Genomic DNA, 22,143 nt, shown 5'->3' on the forward strand with positions numbered 1-22,143 from the left:
ACGATTAACTATATCATAGGCATATTAGTATTTTAAATCGAAAAATCCTTAATATAACATATAACTACAAAATAAAAAATGAAAGAAAGACAAAGAACAACAAAATTACCTTGAGAGTTTGGAACGTAATATCCAAGCTAAACTTCAAAGCTAGCTAACCACAGAGTCATCAAAGTAATAGTTAAATAATGGTGTCGTAAACTAAACTTATCATTAACTCGTAAATTCAAACAGAAATTCTTGAAAAGAAAAAAGAGTAGACACCTCTTGTTGATCTTCATTTGCTCTTCAAGTTTCTTCACTGTCAAATTATCATCCTTGTGGATCTACATATTTACTTTACCATTCTTAACATATATTATCATTATCATATAGTAGTAATAATGGACCATAATCGTGGAATAGGGAAGGTTGTAACTGTCCGTAACATTCATTGTTGAGACCGTTTCTTTCATTAATGGGTGGATATTTATTGTACAAAGAAAATAGCACACAAATATGGAAAAAGGGATAAAAGCCAAAAAAGGAGAAAATAGATAAATAGGATACTTGGCCAAAGAGAAGTGCAACTCATCTCCTATTGTCTCAACTTTATAGCCAACGATGGATTTAACGATACGATATACTAATAACATTTAAGTAACAATCAAAATAAATATTATATTTAAAGTAATAATACAATACAATACAAGAAATACCAACCATCCAAACAAGATGTTAATCCCTCATGACATATTTATCTTACGTGACGAGGTAAATTTAGCAATCCAGCGCTTATTTGTTCATGTTTTAAGAATCAACATTGACATGTTACCATAGATAACCAAAATTAGCAAAAAGTAAAAAATATTATTGGCAATTATTCATTAATCGATGAAAATGAAGCCATAAATACAGTTTGGATGTACTTTGTAGATAATTAAAAAAATATTAGATTTAAAACCGCCTAAAAATGTTAGAGGTTGAAGCAAAAAATGCATTATTTGTTTATTCCTTGTAATATAATTAGCACAAATCTATCCTAATTCACACGAGTGTCGTTCCATTTTACGATATTTTAAAAGTGCAACGTCATATTATTACTATATTATTTTACAAAAGTGCAATTTTTACGGGTTTCCATATCCTAATTTACACGATTGTCGTTCCATTTTACGATATTTTAAAAGTGCAACATCATATTATTACTATATTATTTTACAAGAGTGCAATTTTTACGGGTTTCCATAATTAGATTAAATCTATATTAATTCACAAAATTTAAATTTGGATATGATGTTTTTCTTTCGATTACTGTATTATTTTAACACTAATTTTGTGCCGGCTTCTCACCTCTGTTCATGATTCCAAGACGAAAACACACACACTCTGTAATATTTATTTGACTGGCGTATATTATATTTCAATTTGGGTATTCAATCCCTTTGCTTAAATGACCAATTTAATCCCTTAAGCTGAAGAGCACGGAAAGTTCACAGTTTTCTTCCAATTGAAATCCACGAGTAAAGTCTCTTTGTGTGTCGTATATTATGATTCGATTTGGGTTTCAATCTCGTTGTTGAGACAATCAATATAATCATTAAGCTAGAGAGTAACAAAAACTCACAGTTTTCTCTGCAATTGAAACTCACGAGTAAAATCTCTTTGTGCATCAAAAAAGTACCTTATGTGATGCAATAACAACGATTCAAATCTTTTTTCTTATTTTTGGTCATTAATGAACTAAGAAACTTTTATTACAACTATTCAAGTCTTACCATAGTGCAAGTTATTTATGTCATAAGTAATTTTATGAATGCTCTATTCCAAAAATCTCATGTAGGAATTGAACCATATCTGCTTCATTATAAAAAGTTTCTGCCTTGAATTTACCTCCAAAATAATTTCAAAATTTTTAGATCTTCTTTTATACTTAGGGTGTGTTTGGTATGAACGAAAATATTTTTCATGAAAAATATTTTCCTATAAAATATTTTTATAGAAAATGAATGGTTTCATCACCTATTTTCCCTTGTTTGGTTGGTGAGTGAAAAACTTTTTCCGAAAAATATTTTCTAGTGTTTGATTAAAGAGTAAAAATATTTTTTTATGCTACTCTCCTCGCCCCTTTCCTCAAGTCCCATGTCACCTGTGCTCCCCCCTATAAATTAAAGAGATCAAAATTCTTGATTCTTTTCTTACTTTACATGAGTATTAAAAAAAAAAAAGTTTCACCTATACTAATCTATTAGAATTTTAAGAATAAAAAAGAATAAGTAAGATTTTTTGAAGTATTTTACTATATATTTTAAAATGCAATAACATATTTTATTAGCACGCAAACACGGATAAATTAACTAGTTATTATATAATTGCAGTTTCATGACTCTCGTATCATAGCATTTCGTTAGCAATTACGTTAGTTCGCAATAACGTTAGTGATTGTGAATTTTGAAAATAAGAGGAGCAAAGGATTACCGTAAAATTAGAATATTTAATGTTTTTCGAGACAAATTTAAAGGGTAATTTATGTTTTTTTCCTAAATTAATGGATGTAACATATTATTTACAGCATTTCCTAATTACAACTCCACGCTGAGTTATTTGCAAAGAATTTATACCTCTACTGCTTTACTTACCCGCCAGACATCCTTCTCAATTTTCATTCTGCAAAATCTATGCTAGCACTGCACTTTCGCATGTTATACGAATCCTTTTACTTCGCCGAAAATGGACTCTTACACTCAACTGCTGGAGAAAATTCGAATCCCTCAACCATCACTTCAAAAATTCGCAGTCATCTCGATCTTCGAGAAGCTTCGATCGGCTCCGCCGCACTTGGACTCCGACTCTGGCCCTGGAACAGACGCTATTACTCAGTGCCTTCATTCCACCTCAGCTTCTGTCCTTGATCAATCCGTTCGAGAATTATGCCGCCTCGTCAGAGACTCCAAATTGGACATCTCTCGCGGGTTACTGGAGCTCCAGTCTGCTCTCGAAGGTTCAGATTCACGCTTCGTCAACCTTTTCGTCAAAGGCATAGGGTTTCTCGCTCGGTTAGGGTTCCAGAAGAACTCTTTGCGGTTTCTAGCTTCAGAGACTCATCCATTTGTCAAGGTAATTACCACATCAGCACGGCTTAATACAATGTGAACCTTTGCCGTTTTAATTTTTGAGTGTTCCGTCCGCGGTGCTAGGGCTAAGTTCAATTAATCGCAGAGCTTAGAATGGAATACTAATTGTGCTTGAGAATACATTTTACACACAATATAGGCACCTGGAGTACTAAACGGGATAGGTATTACTCATTCCGTCCCAATTAATGTCGTCGTTTTTGACTGGGTAATTTAGAAAGAAAAACAAGCTTTCGTCATCTAAATTAAGTCATAGATACATGTATGGTTATAAATCATTTTATTAAGTGTAAAATGAGAAGGTTAAAGTTAAATATTATTTCTAAATATAGAAATGTATCATTCTTTTTGGGACAAACTAAAAAAGAAATATCATATCATAAATTGGGACGGAAGTAGTTTGGTAACATGGCACATCAAACTCTGACTGAGCAAGAAACATATTTGTAAATTGTAACTTCGTGCCCATTCTGGCAGTTTTTGAGAAATTAGTGTCCGATGAGTTTATTGCTTTAAAAATCTCAAATCTGATGCGAATCAGTACGGCTGGGCAGGTTCTTTCTTGTCGCGTGGAGGTTCAGACGGAGCTAGTGCAACAAGTGATTATTTTTATAGTGCAGAGCAAACATTTGGGAATGGTGGAAGTTTGTGAATTCTTGGTACCTGTCTTGAATTATTCAATTGTTAGGATGCCCTCCTCTGTATCAGTTTCTTCATTTATAAGAAGTTTGATATCGTCATTAGCTGGACTTTGTTGTTCGATTCCCGGGGAGGCCATTCCTATTATTGAGCTCCTCATTGGGCGTTTGAAGTTCTTTCCACGCAATAATTCAGAAGTAAGTGTATTAATTTATTATGCAAAGTGTGTTGATTCCTTTTTATTCTCGGCACAGTATCTGTTCGTCTGATGGATGCTTGCTTTGTGGTAGAAGTTTTGCCATCAGTATTCAAGTGCTTAAGTCCTGCGGTTAATGTGCAGGATTTTACTAATATTTCACACTGCCTTGAATGCATTGTAGATGCATATGTGGTGGTCTTGCAACAATTGGTGGAAATGGGATCGGTATATTAACTGGTCTTTCCTTTTTCTTTACCATTTTTTGAATTTCATTGAATTTTTAATATAAATTTACATTTTATTACATCTTAAGATTTATATTGCGGTCTAGACTTACTAATTGCAAGTGTGATCATCAATGCTAGCAGTTGCTTCACGAAGCTCAGTTATGTGGTGTGGAGCTACTGGATGCTATGTTGTGTACGAATCCAAAGCACACGAGTTCAGTTGAGAACATTTTAGAAGTATCAAGGCGCATATTGATAGTGCAAAAAGATCTTGGTTTCGGTTATACTCCTGAATTATCAACCATTACGCTGTCCTTGTTTATGATACTTGTGCAGTCTGAACTTGAACACGAACAGTTCTTGGCGGTGAAACTTATCCTATTTCTGTTGAAGTGGAAAAATGAGAATGGTATGATTACTGGTATAAAGAAAAACTTTTTGGATATATATATATATATATATATATATATATATATATATATATATATCCTGCCTTGTCATATATATGCACAGTGTTACAATTGCCTTCCTTTATACATATTTGAGTAGTAAGGTGCTATTTCTTATCCTTGTAGCCTAGAAGATATCCCCCAAGTCTGTGCACTATCAATTGAATCTTTAAAGATGTGTAAAATAGTTCAAAAGGCAAAATAGTGAGTTTATGAACACATTCTCTTTTGAGAATATCCATAGGTTTTACTGTATAATACCTATCTGTGTTGCTTATTTTTCGCCACTAGCTAAATAAAATTGTTAAAATACTTTTGCAGAGCATGATGTCCAGAGAGATGCATATGATTTGAATGAAGAGCTCTTATTCATCTTCCCTGCTATCAGCCTTCTTTCTTCTCCGTCTAAAATAGTAAAACAAGCTGCAACCGATTTGCTTCATATTTTGGGAAAGCTTTCGAATAAGCTACTTATTGCACAAAAGACTGGACAGCCAAATGCAATGAAATATCCTTCCATTAGTACACCTAAGTACATAGTCTTCAGACTCTTGCAGCACTTGTGGCTTCAGGTTTATTTCATTGTCTTGGACCTCAAAATTATATATTCTTTGTTAAAGTGTGTAAATTGTATTAGTTATGACACCTATACTTAGTAAGTGAAAGGGACATTGACATATGTGTTTCTTGTCAATTTTTACTAGATCATCTTACAAGACTTCCTCTAAGCAACCCCCACAAAAAAAATAAAATAAAATAAAATAAAATAAAATAAAAATAAAAAATAAAAAAAAATCAAACACGTAAAAAGACAAAAGAAGAAGGAAAAAGAATAAAGCTAATTTCACGCTTGAATTGCAAGAGGTAGAACTATATTCCATCAGTTTATTCCAATAACATTCTATGAGTAGCAATGATAGAGTGTTTAATGGATCAATCAAACTTTGCAACATTCTTGTCCTTATTTTTAAGCGTCGCATAGACTCAGTGATGTCAAGGGGCAAGTGAAGCATTTATTTACATATTATTTTTCGCTATTGCTGCTCCTATTGGAAGTATGTTAAGCACTTTACCTCTAACGAGTGGTTTTTTCAGGACCTATCTCCATTATCTGGTTCTTTTTATCCAAATTATGTGCCTGGTCATGACACTTCCATTAAAGACAAGCACTATGTATCAAAAACTTGGAGCTCCTTGGTAACCGACCACATGCATCACATTATTGCAAGAAGAAAGTCCTTATCCATCTCACAGTCTCAGGAGATCTTTCCGACCAGTTAATTCCTCATAACCTCTTCCTGTTGAATTTAGGTTGCACTTGCAAATTTTGGTTAAAAATCTACAATATCTGTTGTATCCTCAGATATGCCCATGATACTCAGTGCGGTTGCCTGTGTCCTCCTCACGCATCAAACATATGGAAGCTCTTCTGTTGATATCTTGTCTAATAGCAGCAATGTGGATCCTAAACTTGGTGTCCCTTTGTTGCTGGTCATTCAGTTCTACAACCATATATTTTCCACGAACACAGGTGCTGATTGTCATGGAGTTTTGGTACGTCAAGATTTATTAGCCATATTTATTATCTTCTGGTGGATGACTTCTCATTACTTGGAAACTTCAAAAGGAGGTATCTTTTGCTTGGTTTTACTTTGGAGGACTGATGTTCACTTTTCTGGTTCAAAAATTGTGCAGCTAAAACTTCTGGAAATGCTACCGTTACTTGCGTCTCATCCTGCAATCATACCTCTCATTATTCAGACACTGTTGCCTATGCTTCAGAATGATAAGAAACCGTATGTTGACTATTACTCTCTTTTGATATCTGTTGTTTTTTATCAGGTGGATATATCTTATTGCCTATGGATTATGGATATGTTGCATTATTTGATCATTTCCTTTCAGCATATAAGTTGTCTTTCTCATGAAAAATGCTGTATGTAAATTGCTTATCATTACGTCAAACAGTTCATGTGGAAGATTGGCAACTAGCTATTTGCGTGAGAAATATATGAACTTTGATGGTCTTAGAGTTATGGTCAATTATCACTATGTTGTGCATTGCTTGCTTTTAAGGGTATAAAATGATTGGTTATGAAACTCATCAGTTATCTAGCTAATAGTTTTCTTTCCATGTACGTGACTATTGATAAGTAGGGTAACAGCTAGCTGCACCATCTTGACTTCTGCTACTCTTACTTTTTTACTGGTAGTTTATTCTTGAGTAAGTTGATTACATCACAACGTGATAGAGATAGGTTATGGCTCACATGCATACATTCCGTGCTTCTCCTGATCAAAGTTTATTTGCTATTTATAGCCTTTTATTACTTGAGCTGGTGATAATGATAGGATATTAGCATACGTGTTAATGATCTAAGGTTTCTGACAGTATACATACTACTGAATATAGGGGGATACGCTGTTCATAAGTTTATCTGATAATACTCTTGATGTATGTCTTTTGTCATATAGCGTTCTATTTGCCACTGCAATTCGTCTACTTTGCAAGACCTGGGAGCTCAATGACCGTGTCTTTGGGACCTTGCAGGCAAGATTACCAACCTTATAATCATTTCATAACTATCATTATTTGTGCTTCTTTCACTGCTTGCTCGTAATGAGCTTGTTATATGCACTAAACATGAGGAATTAAATTTAAGGGGAGTTCTGAACTGAATTTTTTTTACTTTCTCTCATCACATACTTGGCCTGTGAGACAAATGTCTTTGCCTCGAACAACTACACAGTAGCTTTAGACTGTTGATGAATAGATCGCATTCTAGGAGAGGATGATTTGCCCTTTAAGACAGTGTTTTATCCTGGTGCCTATGGTGCCACATTATGTGCTTAAAGTCTTAAATGTCCAGAATGTAACAAAAATATTTATTTAAAAGGGCAGCCCAGTGCACAAGGAATCCCGCTTTAACGCAGCACCCATGGAAGGGCCGCACCTCAAGGGTGTGATGTAGATAGCCTACCCTAATGCATTATGGAGACAACTTTACCATTGCTTCAAGGTTCCCCTTCTAAAAAGCAGCACTGTAGTATTCCCCCCCCCCCCCCCCAAAAAAAAAAAAAATACTAGCTATATAACTATCATCTTCTTGCTTTTTTTTTTTCCAATGATTTGATACTTACATGGCCAAGTTAATTGTATGGTGTTAACTTTGTGTCATACTTGGTTATACCTGATAAAGAAGCTTTTTTCCTGAGGCCCCGATTTTCAATATATATTGCATTCTCTACCCTAGTCAGCTTTCATCTTTAATCTCTCTTTTTTAATAAGTAAAACATATCATACAGAAAGACTCCTAGCGCTGTGTACCCGAATGCAGGAAGTGATTGGAAAATCCCTAAAGATATAAGCCAGCTAACAGATGAACTTTTTTCCTCATTGCATTACAAATCCTCTACTAGACTGAGAGTTTCTATTGGTTTGGTCATAGTTTTCTTTTATCAAATTTTAGACAAAGTGACTTGGATGTATAGTCCAATCTTATAAAAAGGAATAGTTTTAGCAGCTTCTGTGGTATGACACCAGAAAATTATCGACTGGAATGAATATATCAGTCAAAGTTTTCTTTGATGATTGAAGAATAATTACATGTTACTTTGTGTTATCTGAATAAAAATTGATGAACCATGAACTATCTCGTAAAAAAATGATTCAAACTGAAGATAGGTAGATAAATTTGATGGGTAGTTCTGAAGTTATGTAATTTTTGAAGTTTCCATGTCAGTAGGTTAGATTGCACTTATTATGTAGCACAGATAGTCATTGTTTTTCTTCTTCTGGTGAAAACTAGGGAGTACTACTTGCAGATAGATTTACTCGGTTTGCGTCTCAGAGAGATATCTGCATTAGTATGGCTGTTTCCATTTGTGATATCTGCAGAAGAAATCCTGATCGTGGAGTGGACCTTATTTTATCTATTGCGGTATGCTCTTCTAGTTAGATTATTTAGTACATTGTAATTCCAAGCTCCTTAATAATATTGTTTCAATTAACAGGCTTGTATCGAGCAACAAGATCCTTTAATTCAGTCTCTGGGTCTCCAAAGCCTTGGCCACCTCTGTGAAGCAGACGCCATTGGTAAACCTACAAATGCGTGCTATATCTTCAAATGTCAATTTCGTAAGAGATGTTGGTCATTTGACATAACCCCTCCAGATCCATCCTAGATGCGTCTGCAACTAAAAAAGATTGCCTTCTTTTTGAACTGGAAATTATACTTCCCCATGAAAAAGAAAATAGATTCTCTGGTTAACACAACGTCTCTAAGATTGTTATAATGCATCTAGTTTATGTGCTGGAAAAGATAGGTACTTTTTAGCAATTTTTGTTGTGTTGGAATGATAGATCTCATCAAAGATGCAGTGTTGACAGATCTAGGAAGAGACTGAATGCAGCTTTCCCTTAATATTTTCTTATTAGAATTTGGAGGATAACATGTGTTCTTCTGCTTCTTTATTGTCATTCCATTGCTTTCTTTTGAGAAAGTAAAAACCTTAGATGTGGTCAAGAGGTATTGATTGATTATCTATGTCCTTGCAACCTATAAAGTCTAGCGTGCTTTTTGACCCTCTTTCTTTTCACATACAATATCCTTTTCAAATTTCTCTTCTAGTTTTTGCGTGGACACCAATTATGTCATGACTTGTTTCAGATTTTTATTCCGCCTGGGATGTGATTGCAAAGCATGTGCTAAACTACTCAGCAAGCGCCATGGTTGCTCACAGGCAAGTAAACGTTATCACACATTTAGTAAACCATGGAAAAGTGACTATCCAGAATCCATTTCCACTGATCAAATCTCAGAATGATAACTCTGATAATAAGTTTTGCTATATCTCCTGGAAATGAACAAGTTACTCAAATATTTGCTGTATGGTAGTTGTAAGTTTTCTCTGTGATTACTTGTACGATCACTCACAAATTTGACTTTTCTTGTGTATAACTTGTCTAAAGTCCAAAGGTTTTAAGTTGAGTAGGACGAAAACAGAATACTTGGAGTACAAGTTCAGTGTTGGGACGTGTATGAAGCTGATGTGGAAGTGAAGCTTGATACACAAGTCATCCCCAAGAGAGAGAGTTTTAAATATCTTGGGTCTGTAATACAAGGTAATGGGGAGATTGACGAGGATGTTACTCATCGTATTGGAGCGGAGTGGATGAAATGGAGACTCGCATATGGTGTTTTGTGTGATAGGAATGTACCAAGTCTTAACGGCAAGTTCTACAGGGTGGTAGTTAGACCGACTCTGTTGTATGGAGCCGAGTGTTGGCCAGTCAAGAAGTCTCATGTCCAGAAGATGAAAGTAGCGAAAATGAGGATGTTGAGATGGATGTGGGTATACCAGGAGAGATAAGATTAAGAATGAAGTTATTAGGGACAAGGTGGACGTGGCTTATGTGAAAGACAAGTTACGGGAATCAAGGTTGAGATGGTTCATGCATGTGAGAGGTTGACCATTGAGGGTCAGAGGAGGGGTAGATGAAGGCCTAAGAAGTACTGGGGAGAGGTGATTAGGCAGAACATGGCACTACGTCAGCTTACCGAGGACATGACCCTCGATAGGAAGATGTAGAGGTCGAGTATTAGGGTTGTGGGTTGAGAGGTAGTCGAGAGTTTTTCCTAGTCTCACCGGCAGTGTTAGTTTACTATTCCTAGTTCCTTGTTGGTACATGGTGTGTCATTCTTACCGGTAGTGTTCGCACTATTCTTGTATTTTTCTATTCCTAGATCTTTGCTATTACATGGCCATTTGCTTTCGTTGTCATATTACATTGATGTTGCTATTGTTTGTTTATTAATCCCTTTTCTGTTCTTGAGCCGAGGGTCTACCGGAAATAACCTCTCTACCCTCATAAGGTAGGGGTAAGGTCTGCGTACAGACTACCCTCCCCACACCCCTCTTGTGGGATTTCACTGGGTTTATTATTGTTGTTGTGTATAATTTGAAGGTGCATGTTTGAAAGTTCTGTTCATTTCTTTCTAGCTTCTGTCTTCCATTTTTCATCATTTACTCTATTAATGAGCATTGCATGTACTTATATACTCTCCACATTTATTGCCAAAATGAACAATCATTTCAAACTTTTTCATTCTATCTCAATTGTCAGCCTCTGTCTTCTTTTGACATGGGGTGCATTGGATGCTCAAGCATACCCTGAAGCATCAGTAAATGTGTTGAAGATACTGTGGGATATTGGAACCTCCCAAGACTTCAGACAGGCTTCCTTATGGTCCAAAGCTCGGGCATCTGCCTTTGTGGCATTAGCCAGTTATGAGGTAGATCTCGTAATTGCCCTTGCTACGTACTCCAATATTCTAATAGACAAATCTCAAATGTGCATGGGCCCCTTGCTTTCATTGTGCTCTTGCCTGATAAAGAATCTTAGCATCTAACGGAAAATCTTTAATGAAATAGGTGAAGTAACCCAAAACATATATGAACCATTTTGGATGTCCTTGTATACTCAAATGTGCGGCGTTACATGTATCCAACAGTCTCCCGTATTTGTAACATTCTTTTGAGGTTCAAACTGGATTTGGATGCAGACTCGAGTATGAGAACAGTTTACCAAAGGTTAGCTTTGATATCATGTCACAGAATTTAAGCATCCAAATCTTGAAGGGCAGTTTGGTTACTTGTTTACTGGAAAAAATCCTATTCAAATTTCACATTAATTTTCGGCTGTTTTGTTGCCATTTTTGGTTTTAATACTAATACCTGTGTTAATTATGGAAAAATACCCGTATTATTTTATACCAAAATCAATGTGGAATAGTATAACGGAATATTAGCAATAAGAGCACACAAAGTTGCCTCCATGTGATCAGGAGGTCACGGGTTCAAGCCGTGGAAACAACCTCTTGCAGAAATGCAGGGTAAGACTGCGTATAATAGACCCTTGTGGTCTGGCCCTTCCCCGGACCCCGCGCATAGCGGGAGCTTAGTGCACCGGGCTGCTCTTTTTTTTTTACATATGATAATAAAAGTAAATATTAAATTGGAGAAAGTAATGCAAATAGGTCAGAGATATTAGCGAAAAAAAATCTTTATCAAATATATAACCAAACAACAACAACAACAACCCAGTATAATCCCACTAGTGGGGTCTGGGGAGGGTAGTGTGAACGCAGACCTTACCCCTACCCTGGGTAGAGAGACTGTCTCCAATAGACCCTCGGCTCCTTCCCTCCAAGAACTCCCCACCTTGCTCTTGGGATGACTCGAACTCACAACCTCTTGGTTGGGAGTGGAGGGTGCTTACCACTAAAGCAACCCACTCTTGTCAAAACACTTGTTTTAACCAAGTATATAACCAAACACTTGTTTTAAATTATACTCTTTACAGCTAGATTTAATACGATTAACCAGACATCTAATAACAAATGGAGATAGTCCAGTTATTATCACCAAGCGATCCCTAAGGCTATAAATGAGTAGCTAAGCTCCTTAAAAACCACTTTGAATACTTCTTAATCAATATGGCAATCATGTTGCTTTCCCAATGACTTACTGCAACTTGTGTCTCATGTGCTCAGTTCATGTGAGTTTTCTAGTTGATAACTCCCTTATCTCATAACTGTTATCCCAAAATCTGCATATCCTTAGGTAGAGCATCTCGAAAGAAGTATTCCAGATTTCAAGGAAAAAAATTTGGAGTTTCTTGTGTCCGAGACTGACCCTGAAGTGCTTACTGCCGTGGAAGGATTTGAAGTCAAAATTTTAACTTTTGAGCACATGTGAGACACAACGTAGTTATTTTCTTCTTGTTAGATTAAAAAATTTATCAAAGATGCCAAACTACTGCTTTTATTTTTGCAGCACCCGTCGAAGATCAGTAAAGCAGAAAAGGGTGTCTGCAAACAAAATTGAGAAGCTGTTAGATGTCTTCCCGCGTCTCATCTTTGCTTCAGGTACTGGCATACTGTTCCTCTATATGCCCAGTTATTTGCTCTGATGCTTGTCATCTGGCTTGCCATGAATCAAATATGCTTTTCTTGTTGGTGAGGTATTTTCCCCCTCACAGCACCTAGGTAGCATATTTTTATAACTAACTCTTTGTTTACAATATCCTTAATCGCATAGAAATGATCATTTGGCTCCTTGACTAAATGCAAATAAGTCTAACATGTAGCATCTGAAAGGGTCTATAGATATCTTGATAATGAAGTGAGCTTTATCCTGAAGATTTGGTGTGCGTTATAAATTGTGTCAAAGTAGAATGCAGATCATATTTTATTCACTCTTTGCATCCTTATTCAAATACCTTTTCTTACCTATGGCAATCAAGGAAAAGAAAGAAGAGAAAAAGAATTACCTGGTGCGGCTCTTTTTTGCCTTTCCTTCACAAAGAAAGATTCAAGGAAGGCAGGAGCAGCAGAGGTAAGATAACTGAAACATGGGATTGCTGATTTTGTTTCTTTGTGTTCTGCGAGTGCGAGGAATCTTCACGTGCATTATTTGATGCTCAGGACTTACAAGATGTACAAGCTAAATATGAGGCCTCACTGGTTGATATAGCAACATCTCTTCAACTATCAAGAAATATATTGATAGCAATTCTTTCTTTGCAATCATGGAAGCCCTTCATGCGGAGGTGGATGAGATCCCATATCTTGTTACTTGATGCTAAGTTGCAGACTGCTGTTCTGGACAAAGCTCCTAAAGCTGCTATGGAAATTCTGAAGGTACTTTTGTACTCTCTACTTGTTTATTGATGGTTTGTTGATTTTGGGATCATTTGTCAGTATCATAGAACTTCATGTCTGCATTTTATAATGCAGAGTATGATAGCAATTGCAGAGAGAATGCTCCCTCGATCTGCTGAGAATATCGCATTAGCTGTTGGAGCCCTTTGTTTGGTAATTGATTTCTCTCATTGCTTTTTACAACAATTCTACTCGAGGGTCTGATTTTGTTTTCAACTCATCGATTAGATAGTGTCTTTTGCTAAATAATTTCTTGAAAAGCAATGAAATAATTAAGTGGATTAATTTTCTTCATTAGATGGAAACAACTTTTTAGCCAAAGTCAAAGAGAAAGGAATATAAAAAGAGTTTTTTAGTGCAACAATTTTGATTTGATTTTCTGTATATGAATGGTTGAACGTGAATTAAGGGTATGTAAGTACAAAAGCGATGATACCCTTTCGCCCAGAATACCATTCTAAGTGGGAGCATATACTGCTTTACTTGTTACTATGCATTTCCTCTTGAATCCTTTAAGGCCTTGGTAATAGATCAGCCTGTTGGTCGATTGATCTAATCTGTGGTGTTAGATTTGATGTATGCTCTAAGAATGACGATTGAAGGCACCTCAGTAAGTATTTCTCATCATGAATTATTAAGTACTTCAATTAAATGCAATGTGAAGAGCAGCTTATCGTCTCACGCTTGATGGAAAGATAGCTGGGTATAGCTCATGAAGGAGCCAAAAATTCAGCTTATCATAAAAAAACTTGAATGTTTGGGAGATTGAAGTTTTGTGATAGAGGATGGGTTAAAAGAGGTACAGACGAGGAAGACCGAGAGGAAGGGGGAGACAATGGTCACTGTTAGCCTGAGAGGAGATTTGTATTTACAGGGATTATCATTTAAAGGCAAGATACTAGCATCGCCTGAAATTGATTCTCATTGCGACTAAAATGTGATATGAGATCCCATCTACTCATAAGTGCATTTTACCCTGGCACAAGTATTCAGCTTGTGTATGTTAGGTAAGCAGATTAACTTACCATATACTGCCAAATATATGATAGAATGGAAAAACTAAAGATTGTGAGTAATACTTTCAAGCAAGCTATAATCCTGTCAAGGAAAAAAAAAGACTCCGTTTGTGAAATAGCTTGCTGTTAAAACCGGCATCACTAATCCTGAATATAAATCAATTTGATATGAACAAATTCCAGATAAGACCTTTTGTCAGGAGTTGTGCTGTACAGTAGTAGGAAGTCTGACATGGATTCCTTTTGTCTAAAATCAGTTCAGGGACTAATATTTTATTATTTTTTAGGCTGCTTGGTATTTGGAAAAGTATGCTTTAAAGTCCTGTATCTTTGACAGTATTTCTTTCTTCCAGGTGCTGCCCGCTTCTGCGCATGCTGTTAAAGCAACCGCCTCAAAATTTTTGCTGGATTGGTTGTCCCAACATGAACATGAGTATCGCCAGTGGTCAGCAGCAATCTCTCTTGGTGTGATATCAAGTTGCCTACACCTCACCGATCACAAGCAGAAATTTGAGAATATCAATGCACTGCTTGAGGTATGAAGTTGATTTGTTATTTTTCATACTCAGTGATCACAAACGGTTGGATTAGCCTTGTTGATCTCTTTATGGTAATCATTTTTTAGTTTATTGCCTATGACCTCTCAGACTAGTTTGCATTTGTTTGGAATCAAAATATTAGACATGCGTGCCTTTGTAGGTGTGGTACTTATCAATACTAGATTAGAGTGCTTATATTTGCTTGGTATCTGCATTTAAGGTCCGGTTGTTCCTTAATATGAAAAATATGGATATGCATTTTTTTCGAGGATAAGAGGTTTTCGGTAGAAATTAAATGTATCATTGTAGTCAATGGTAATTTTCTTGTTATGACGGTGGAAACTAGGATCTTTCTTGCAATTAGCAATGTTAATAATAATTGAATGGAACAGATTGAACATAATACTTGATTAAGCAGCAATGGAAGTTGTAGAAAAGTTAGATTGCCCAAAGCATGCTTTAAATGAGGTCATTTCAGGTTGCATCTGTGAGCAAAAGCACACTTGTGAAAGGAGCTTGTGGAGCTGGATTAGGTTTTTCTTGTCAAGCTCTTCTTGCCAGAGCTGATGCTGATGATAATGCTCACCTGGGCAAAGCGACATACAAGATAGAGGAAGCAGACTTGTTGAGAAAGATCATCAGGACCTTATCCCAGTTGATCTGTCAAGTCACACCTTCTTCAGCAGATGTTCTTGAAACTCTATCGCTATCTTTTCCTCTTGAATCAGATAATCTGAATTCAGAGATTTCTGGTTTTCTTGGTTCAACCAGCGAGAATTTAGAGGAAGACGTGTGGGGCATTGCAGGGCTTGTATTGGGTTTGGGTAATTGTATTGGTGCAATGTACAGAGCTGGGATTCATAATGCAGTTCTCAATGTAAAATCCTTACTTATTTCGTGGATTCCACACCCTACTGAAATTACCACTATGAGCAAAAATCACGAAATCTTATTATCTGTGGGCTCGTGTCTTTCTGTACCTATTGTAATTGCCATGTGTCAGAGGTTTGAACTTACTGATGATGCAGATATGGAATATCTATTGGGTTGCTATAAGGAACTTATCTCTAAGCTACTCTCTATTAAAAGATTTGACACCTTCCACCAGAGCTTATTGATGGCATCTTGTTTGGGGGCAGGAAGCCTTATCGGCGTGGTTTTGAATGAAGGGTTGCACTCTTTGAAAATTGAACACATTAAAGAATTGCTTTTGTTGTTCAGAAAAAGTTACTCTGACTCCAATCCTCCTCTTATTCATCTGGGTGCCATGCTTGGAGTTGTAAATGCATTAGGAGCAGGTGCAGGGACACTGATTGAACCCCACCCTTTGAGCTCATCACATGCTGCTTCTGATCAGAAGGTGAAAAACTTGGTTACATAAGCATACATATTTTTTCAAATGCTTAGGAAAGCTGTTGGAAAGCCAGATAGACCTGTATCGTTTCATCTCTTTATCTTATGATTTTTCTGTTGTCTGTAGGAATCTTCTTATATATCTAGTCCTTTAATTACAAATGCTGTTCTTGAGCCTGAGTTAACTTCACTAGTACAAGAGATATTCCTAGTTGCGCAAAATTCTGATGCTCATCAGTTACAGCAACATGCTGCATGGGCAATTTCTTTTCTTAGACAGCATTTGTGGTTCAAAGAACCTCAAAATGATGAAAGCACCGCAGAGAATGATTCTGCTGGATTGAAGACTGCCTTACATAGTTTTCCCGAGGACAGCACTGTCATGAAATTGTCTTTGTGGCTAATGCATCTGAACTATCTCGGGGTAAAATTCTTTTGGTTTTTACTTATTCAATAACAGTGTTATTATGTTTAAGCGGCATTCTTCCTGTGGAGTTCTGTAGGCATTTCTTGCATTATAGGTTATGAGATGCACACCTTATTTTTTTTTCCACCTTTCATATTTTCATTCTCTTTCTTAGTTGTTCGAGCTTCAACAGATTTGTCATTCTTCATTGGCCGCTTTATTTGAGCTTCCAATCAGCTCGTAAAACCTTGCAGTGAACTTGTCATTCTTCATTGGCCGCTTTAGTTTTATTCCTATTCTTTTAAACAATACTAGCACAAAAGAGTTTCTTTGTGCTGAAGATTCATTTAATATATTGGAACTAGCACATCGGGGAAAGAGGATTCCTGTTCTCTTTTGCATTTGATGCTGTTCTCAGCCACTTTGTGATAATTCCCTTTTGCTCTGCTTTGCAAATTTTGGGGCATGCCAATAACAGAAAGTGGCTATGTCATTGACCTTTTTCTCCTCTTCTGTTTGAGATTAGACAGATGCTGTTTCACATGTAAACACAGTTTCTAGTGTTCTGCGGTGTCTTTCACATGCTTCTAGGCTACCACCATTGGATTGGGGAGCAATCATCAGACGGTGCATGAGATATGAGGGTCAAGTTGCTGGCTTGTTGACGCAAGACATAAGTTTTGAGAGAGGAAATCTCAGGGGGGAATGCTTACTTTTCTCGTTATCACATGCTAAGCAATTTGATCCTCTCCTTAGCTTCCTTGATGAGCAATGTGACATCCCTCGGTTGAGGATGCTTGAGCCTCGTCTGCAATTCTTTGTGCTTTCACATTTGGCAGATCTACTTAAGATTTTCTCAGGTTCTCGGGTCGTGAAATTATTTGAAGACGTTGCTAACTTATTGTCAACGTCTACTTGTTCTGAGAGTTGTGACTCCTTAGAGAAAAGCTCATTTAGGATTTCGTGCTGGAGGGGACTTAAGCTGTGTTTGGATGAATCTTCTCATCATCCTCAAGAGTATAAATCTAGCATGGAAAAATGCATGGAGTTGCTCTTTACGTCACTGCCTTCAGCTCATACTGAAGGGCTATGTCAGGGTAAAATTCTTGAAGAATGGTGTGAAGCAATTAGATGTCTCGAGAAGGCTCAACAAGAATGGCTATTGGATCTTCTAAAGGTGTGGAATAGCATCTTCTCCTCCATCCTTCTCTTTTTCATATATCATTCTCTTGGAAGAGATTTTGGGTTGCCCAGGGATTTTTAGTAGTTCACTGAACTGAAAATGGCATCATTGAAAATCTGATATTGAATAATAATTGTTGGACCTGTTTGTATATCTTCTTTAGGGAAGTACTTGGTGATCAAGTATTATTAGTCACCATTCTATTTAAGAGATAATTCACTCTGAGCTACTCGTGGATGATAGACATTTTACATTAGTTGATTACTTAAGCGTGCCAATTACATTGGTATATCACTTGTTAGTTACAAAATTGTACTTTATTTTTTCCTTTAAAAATTGTTATAGAATTGTGCTAGTTCATTACCTATATGTTTCTCTGCTCCATGTAGGTTTCAGAGGTGAACGTCGCCGACACAGACTCTCTCTCGTTTGAAACTGTTAGAAAGGTTCAAGCAAAAGCAAGACTAGTTCAAAGTGGTTCCCTGCCATTGACAGTGCTTACAAAACTGAAAACTTATCTTTTGGACTGCAGATCTCAAGGTTAGACTCTATTAAGACTTTTGAAGATGATATGTGTAATAATTAGCAAATTGTATTCTTAGGACTTTCATTTATCAACATGTTAAGCGCATTATGCTAACTGCTTTGTGTAGTCTCTAAGTGCTCCAAGCTTTCTGCACAGATATCTGGGATGCTCTAACTGGAGTTTCAATAACTGTACAACATGCTGAAGGGAATGCCAAAAGACAATGGCTCATTGAGGCACTGGAAATTAGTTGTGTGACAAGATTTCCCTCCACGGTAAGATGATTTGCTTCATATTCATGCATAATATTGGCTCAACTTTCTTCCATGTTGTATGCATATCCATGCTGCATTTTTCCCTTCTCCAAAAAAGAAAAAAGAAAGGAATGTCCGTGAACAATGTCTTGGTAATTGGTGGTTTTTGGTGAGCATAGGCTCTACTGTGAGCCAAAATATCTGTAAGGGGACTCCTTGTTGTAGATCAATTTATAGGCATGGTCAGATCCCAACATTAGAAATGCCATTTGGAGCTATAATATTAATTTGTTGAGGTAGACTTGGGCTATATTTCCAGGCCTTTGCCTCTTTCAGAATCTCTGCATCATGTTACATTCTCCTAGATCAGGTTCAACTCTGAGATTAGGTATCCCTACTCAAGTTACTTCCATAATCCGTTTTCTATGCCAGAACTGTTTCTACCGTTCCTGTTCTTGATGTAGTAGAAGCTGTTAGTTTCTATGTGTGCATAGCTAATGATTGCTTCTTCCCTGCTTTTCTATAGGCTCTGCAGTTCATCGGCCTGCTATGTGGCAGCTGCTGCGTATATAGGCCTGTGTTAATTGCGGACAGATTCACTGTTTTGAGCGACCTGCCAGTCACGCTCACATCCCTCCTCTCTGATAGCACGTGGATGGTAGTAGCAGATGCTGTTGTTTCTTGTTTGTGGAAGTCGACAGAGCGGATATATAAGTGGAACAAACAATTAAAAGGTGGTGGTGATTATTTGCTTTATACACAGCCCATTGACACGAGTGAAAATGATTTAGCCTGCTTTCTCCTACTAGTGATGCATCAAGCGTGTGTCTCTTTGAAAGACCACCTGCCTCTAGAGAAGCAGCTTCAACTTGCCAACATGGCGGTACCGTCAAATATTGATGCCCATGAGTTACACGCAAGGTTAAATTGCTATGTGAAGAGTCTACCTCTGCTTTGAGCCCTTGACTAATTCATTTCAATGGACGGCAAAGCAGTATGCGTCTCTGAACCTCAGTTTGCACTGTCATGAATATTCCAGAATAGGCGGCTAATGCTAAAATAGTAAGTGAGGTATAGTCATTGTCTGACCAATCGGCTCAAACATTAGAACTGCCCATACCCGCCCGTTCTTTTGCATGGAAATTGCTGCTTAGATGGAAAACAATATTTATGGATGTATGCAACTACTCTCGGATGATGTAATGAATTGAACAGTAATATTCCATGCGCTATTTGTGCGTTCAATACATGGAGAAGTTGTGAAAAAGCGTTTGAAAGCTTTATTACAAGAAATGAATTTTTTAGCTGTTTCTTATCCTTCCAAACAAGCAAGAAAATGCTTCGTATCTCCTTACATTTATTTTCCAACAGTTCTCTCAACAAATATGTTTCGATTGACTTAAATGATATCTCAAGGTCTGGGATATTGACACGATATGATCCTCCTATCATATCGGAAACTAATCACATAATCATCGTCGGTGAAGTTAGGTGGGGATAAACATCTAATGGGTTCAACAGATTGAGCCCCTTTATCGCCTCAATCCAATTTTAACAAGCTCTCCAATTTTATCACGTCTAGCAGGTTTGGCGAATTCAGTTGTCATGGTTAACACTCGACCAGAATAGCCAAACATGCCTTTCCTCTTTCTGTCTTTTGTGAATACAAAATGAGCGACTAGAAGCAGGGGCTTTAGTTACAAGCAAGAAGGTACGTGTACAATTTACAACAACAACAACAACAACCACCCAGTGAAATCCCACAAGTGGGGTCTGGGGAGGGTAGTGTGTACGCAGACCTTACCCCTATTCCGGAGGAGTAGAGAGGTTGTTTCCGGTGATAGATGCCAGCTACTAATTATCAAATATATACAAAAGAAAGCTCAATGCACAACTTCAGTCGGCATGAATGGTGATATAATACTATATGTAATTACCCAATATACAAGGAGGCACTAGATCAACCTTCTGCAACTGACATAGCTTCGTATATCTTTTTTCACAGTTTGTAGATAAAATGTTCCATCAAACAAGAAAATGTAAGCATTAGAAAAGGTCTCACGTCAATTATGACTAATATGAAACCCTTTTTTTTTTTTACTAACTATGTTCTGTACGCAATCAAAGGCTTAGAGACATGGAAAAAAAATGTAAGCATTCATGGAAAAGGCCATAGGAACCCAAATTCTGGTAAAGCTGCAATGGCAACGTAAGAGTGGGAAGTCACTTGAAATAAATAAAACGCCAAAAATGACTAGCACTATCTCATCTGCATAGTTCTGTTTCCTTTTTTTTCTTTTTCAGAGCTGTAGTAAGTCCTAGACTCTGTCTTAGCATCCAGTTACTCTAATAGAATTCAGTACAGCTTAACCAACAGGACTGCTGGTTTACAATCAAAAAATTCCTCTTTACATTTGCAGATAATGTGAAAGCAAAATTGAAACTGAAATTTACCCAGATCATGATGTTCAAATCGATATTACGCGCCTCTACATCTAGCATTGGGTAGACCTCATTCAATAACTGTCCTAGCTCTACCATATCTTTTCTTTCATTTCTTCTGGAACAATAACAAAGACTTTTTTTAAAAAGTAACTCTTTATAACATTTCAAGGCAATCCTAAGTGCAGAAAGATACTATAAGCCACCTGGGAAACAAATACAAGCAAAAGACAGAAGTACTCTCATAAATCACCTGGGAAAAAAAATACAAACAACAGACATAAGTACACTCAGTGCACCTTACCTTAGTCTCTAGCATACTTTTTTAAAACTCTAAAACCAAAAAAGGGCATCTGAAAGCTAAGAAGATACTCAAACTGTATCATTTTTCTTCGTTGAAAAAAATCAAATTATCGTCAAAATCGACCACAATAGTTTAATAGCCCCCTCTGTCAAACTCGACGGTCTTCTTATAAGTTCCAGTCTTTTATAGATAGTAGACATTTATCTTCCACATGGGTGACCGTCACCGGAAAAAACAAACATGGGCTTCCCGCGAAGTACCACTGTATGTCTGTACTCGTTACATCGCCACTGGTGTTCGGACCACGATAAAATAATTTCATAAGCAGAAACAAAGAAAGCCGAGAAAAATCGAAGGACCCAGAGAGACTGAAAGAAGACAGAGGAATTGCAAAAGGCAAACAGCACTTTTTCATTACCTAAAAGGACTCTAAAGTGGCCCAATTTACGTTCAGCTAGGAAATAATGTAAAATAAACAGAGGGGTAAAACTGACCTTTTGAGCCGCAGCAAGACGACGAAGTCCTGCTTACTCCCGCTTCTGAATAGTAGGAACTAGTATTTAAGTACAATCCATCATGAGAAGAGTAAGAAAATGAAACAGTGCAAAATTTTGAGTTAAATTAGTTAAAACCTAACTCAATTAGTTATTCAAAAGTTACCGTAACATTTCAAAATTGATAACAAAAAAGAATTACTAGAAGCAATGGGATTGGAGTCATCTACCAGTGACCTGCAGGGCTGAAATCACATAAAAGATGTGGGAATA

General features: G+C 36.8%; 1 protein-coding gene across 5 annotated transcripts; it reads left to right on the forward strand.

The window, feature by feature from the left end:
- The first annotated feature begins 2,576 nt into the window (after positions 1-2,576).
- Positions 2,577-19,897, forward strand: LOC107761038 (protein RST1). 5 transcript variants are annotated; one of them, XM_075234639.1, is made up of 25 exons: positions 2,577-3,096; positions 3,668-3,949; positions 4,093-4,176; positions 4,320-4,587; positions 4,949-5,199; positions 5,723-5,903; positions 5,991-6,181; positions 6,323-6,423; positions 7,103-7,178; positions 8,437-8,568; positions 8,642-8,723; positions 9,298-9,370; positions 10,755-10,923; positions 12,254-12,384; positions 12,467-12,558; positions 12,936-13,027; positions 13,117-13,332; positions 13,429-13,506; positions 14,723-14,905; positions 15,387-16,268; positions 16,389-16,685; positions 17,194-17,844; positions 18,240-18,390; positions 18,533-18,651; positions 19,157-19,897. In XM_075234639.1, the coding sequence occupies exons 1-25, from the start codon at positions 2,710-2,712 to the stop codon at positions 19,586-19,588; spliced, it is 5,601 nt and encodes a 1,866-aa protein (XP_075090740.1). In that variant the 5' UTR covers positions 2,577-2,709; the 3' UTR covers positions 19,589-19,897. The 5 variants fall into 5 exon arrangements, with proteins under 5 accessions (XP_075090740.1, XP_075090741.1, XP_075090743.1 ...); XM_075234640.1 differs by having other exon boundaries at positions 12,942-13,027; XM_075234644.1 differs by having other exon boundaries at positions 2,624-3,096; positions 4,133-4,176.
- The last annotated feature ends 2,246 nt before the right edge of the window (positions 19,898-22,143 follow it).

The sequence above is a fragment of the Nicotiana tabacum genome, chromosome 17 (assembly GCF_000715075.1).
Source record: "Nicotiana tabacum cultivar K326 chromosome 17, ASM71507v2, whole genome shotgun sequence".
Classification (NCBI taxonomy): Eukaryota; Viridiplantae; Streptophyta; class Magnoliopsida; order Solanales; family Solanaceae; genus Nicotiana; species Nicotiana tabacum.

Excerpts from the sequence above, each read along its gene's own strand:
- LOC107761038 (XM_075234639.1), top strand. The coding sequence starts at position 2,710 with ATGGACTCTTACACTCAACTGCTGGAGAAAATTCGAATCCCTCAACCA. Across the intron at positions 6,424-7,102 it reads CTTCAGAATGATAAGAAACC|CGTTCTATTTGCCACTGCAA; the intron begins GTATGTTGACTA and ends TTTGTCATATAG. Across the intron at positions 17,845-18,239 it reads GGCTATTGGATCTTCTAAAG|GTTTCAGAGGTGAACGTCGC; the intron begins GTGTGGAATAGC and ends TGCTCCATGTAG.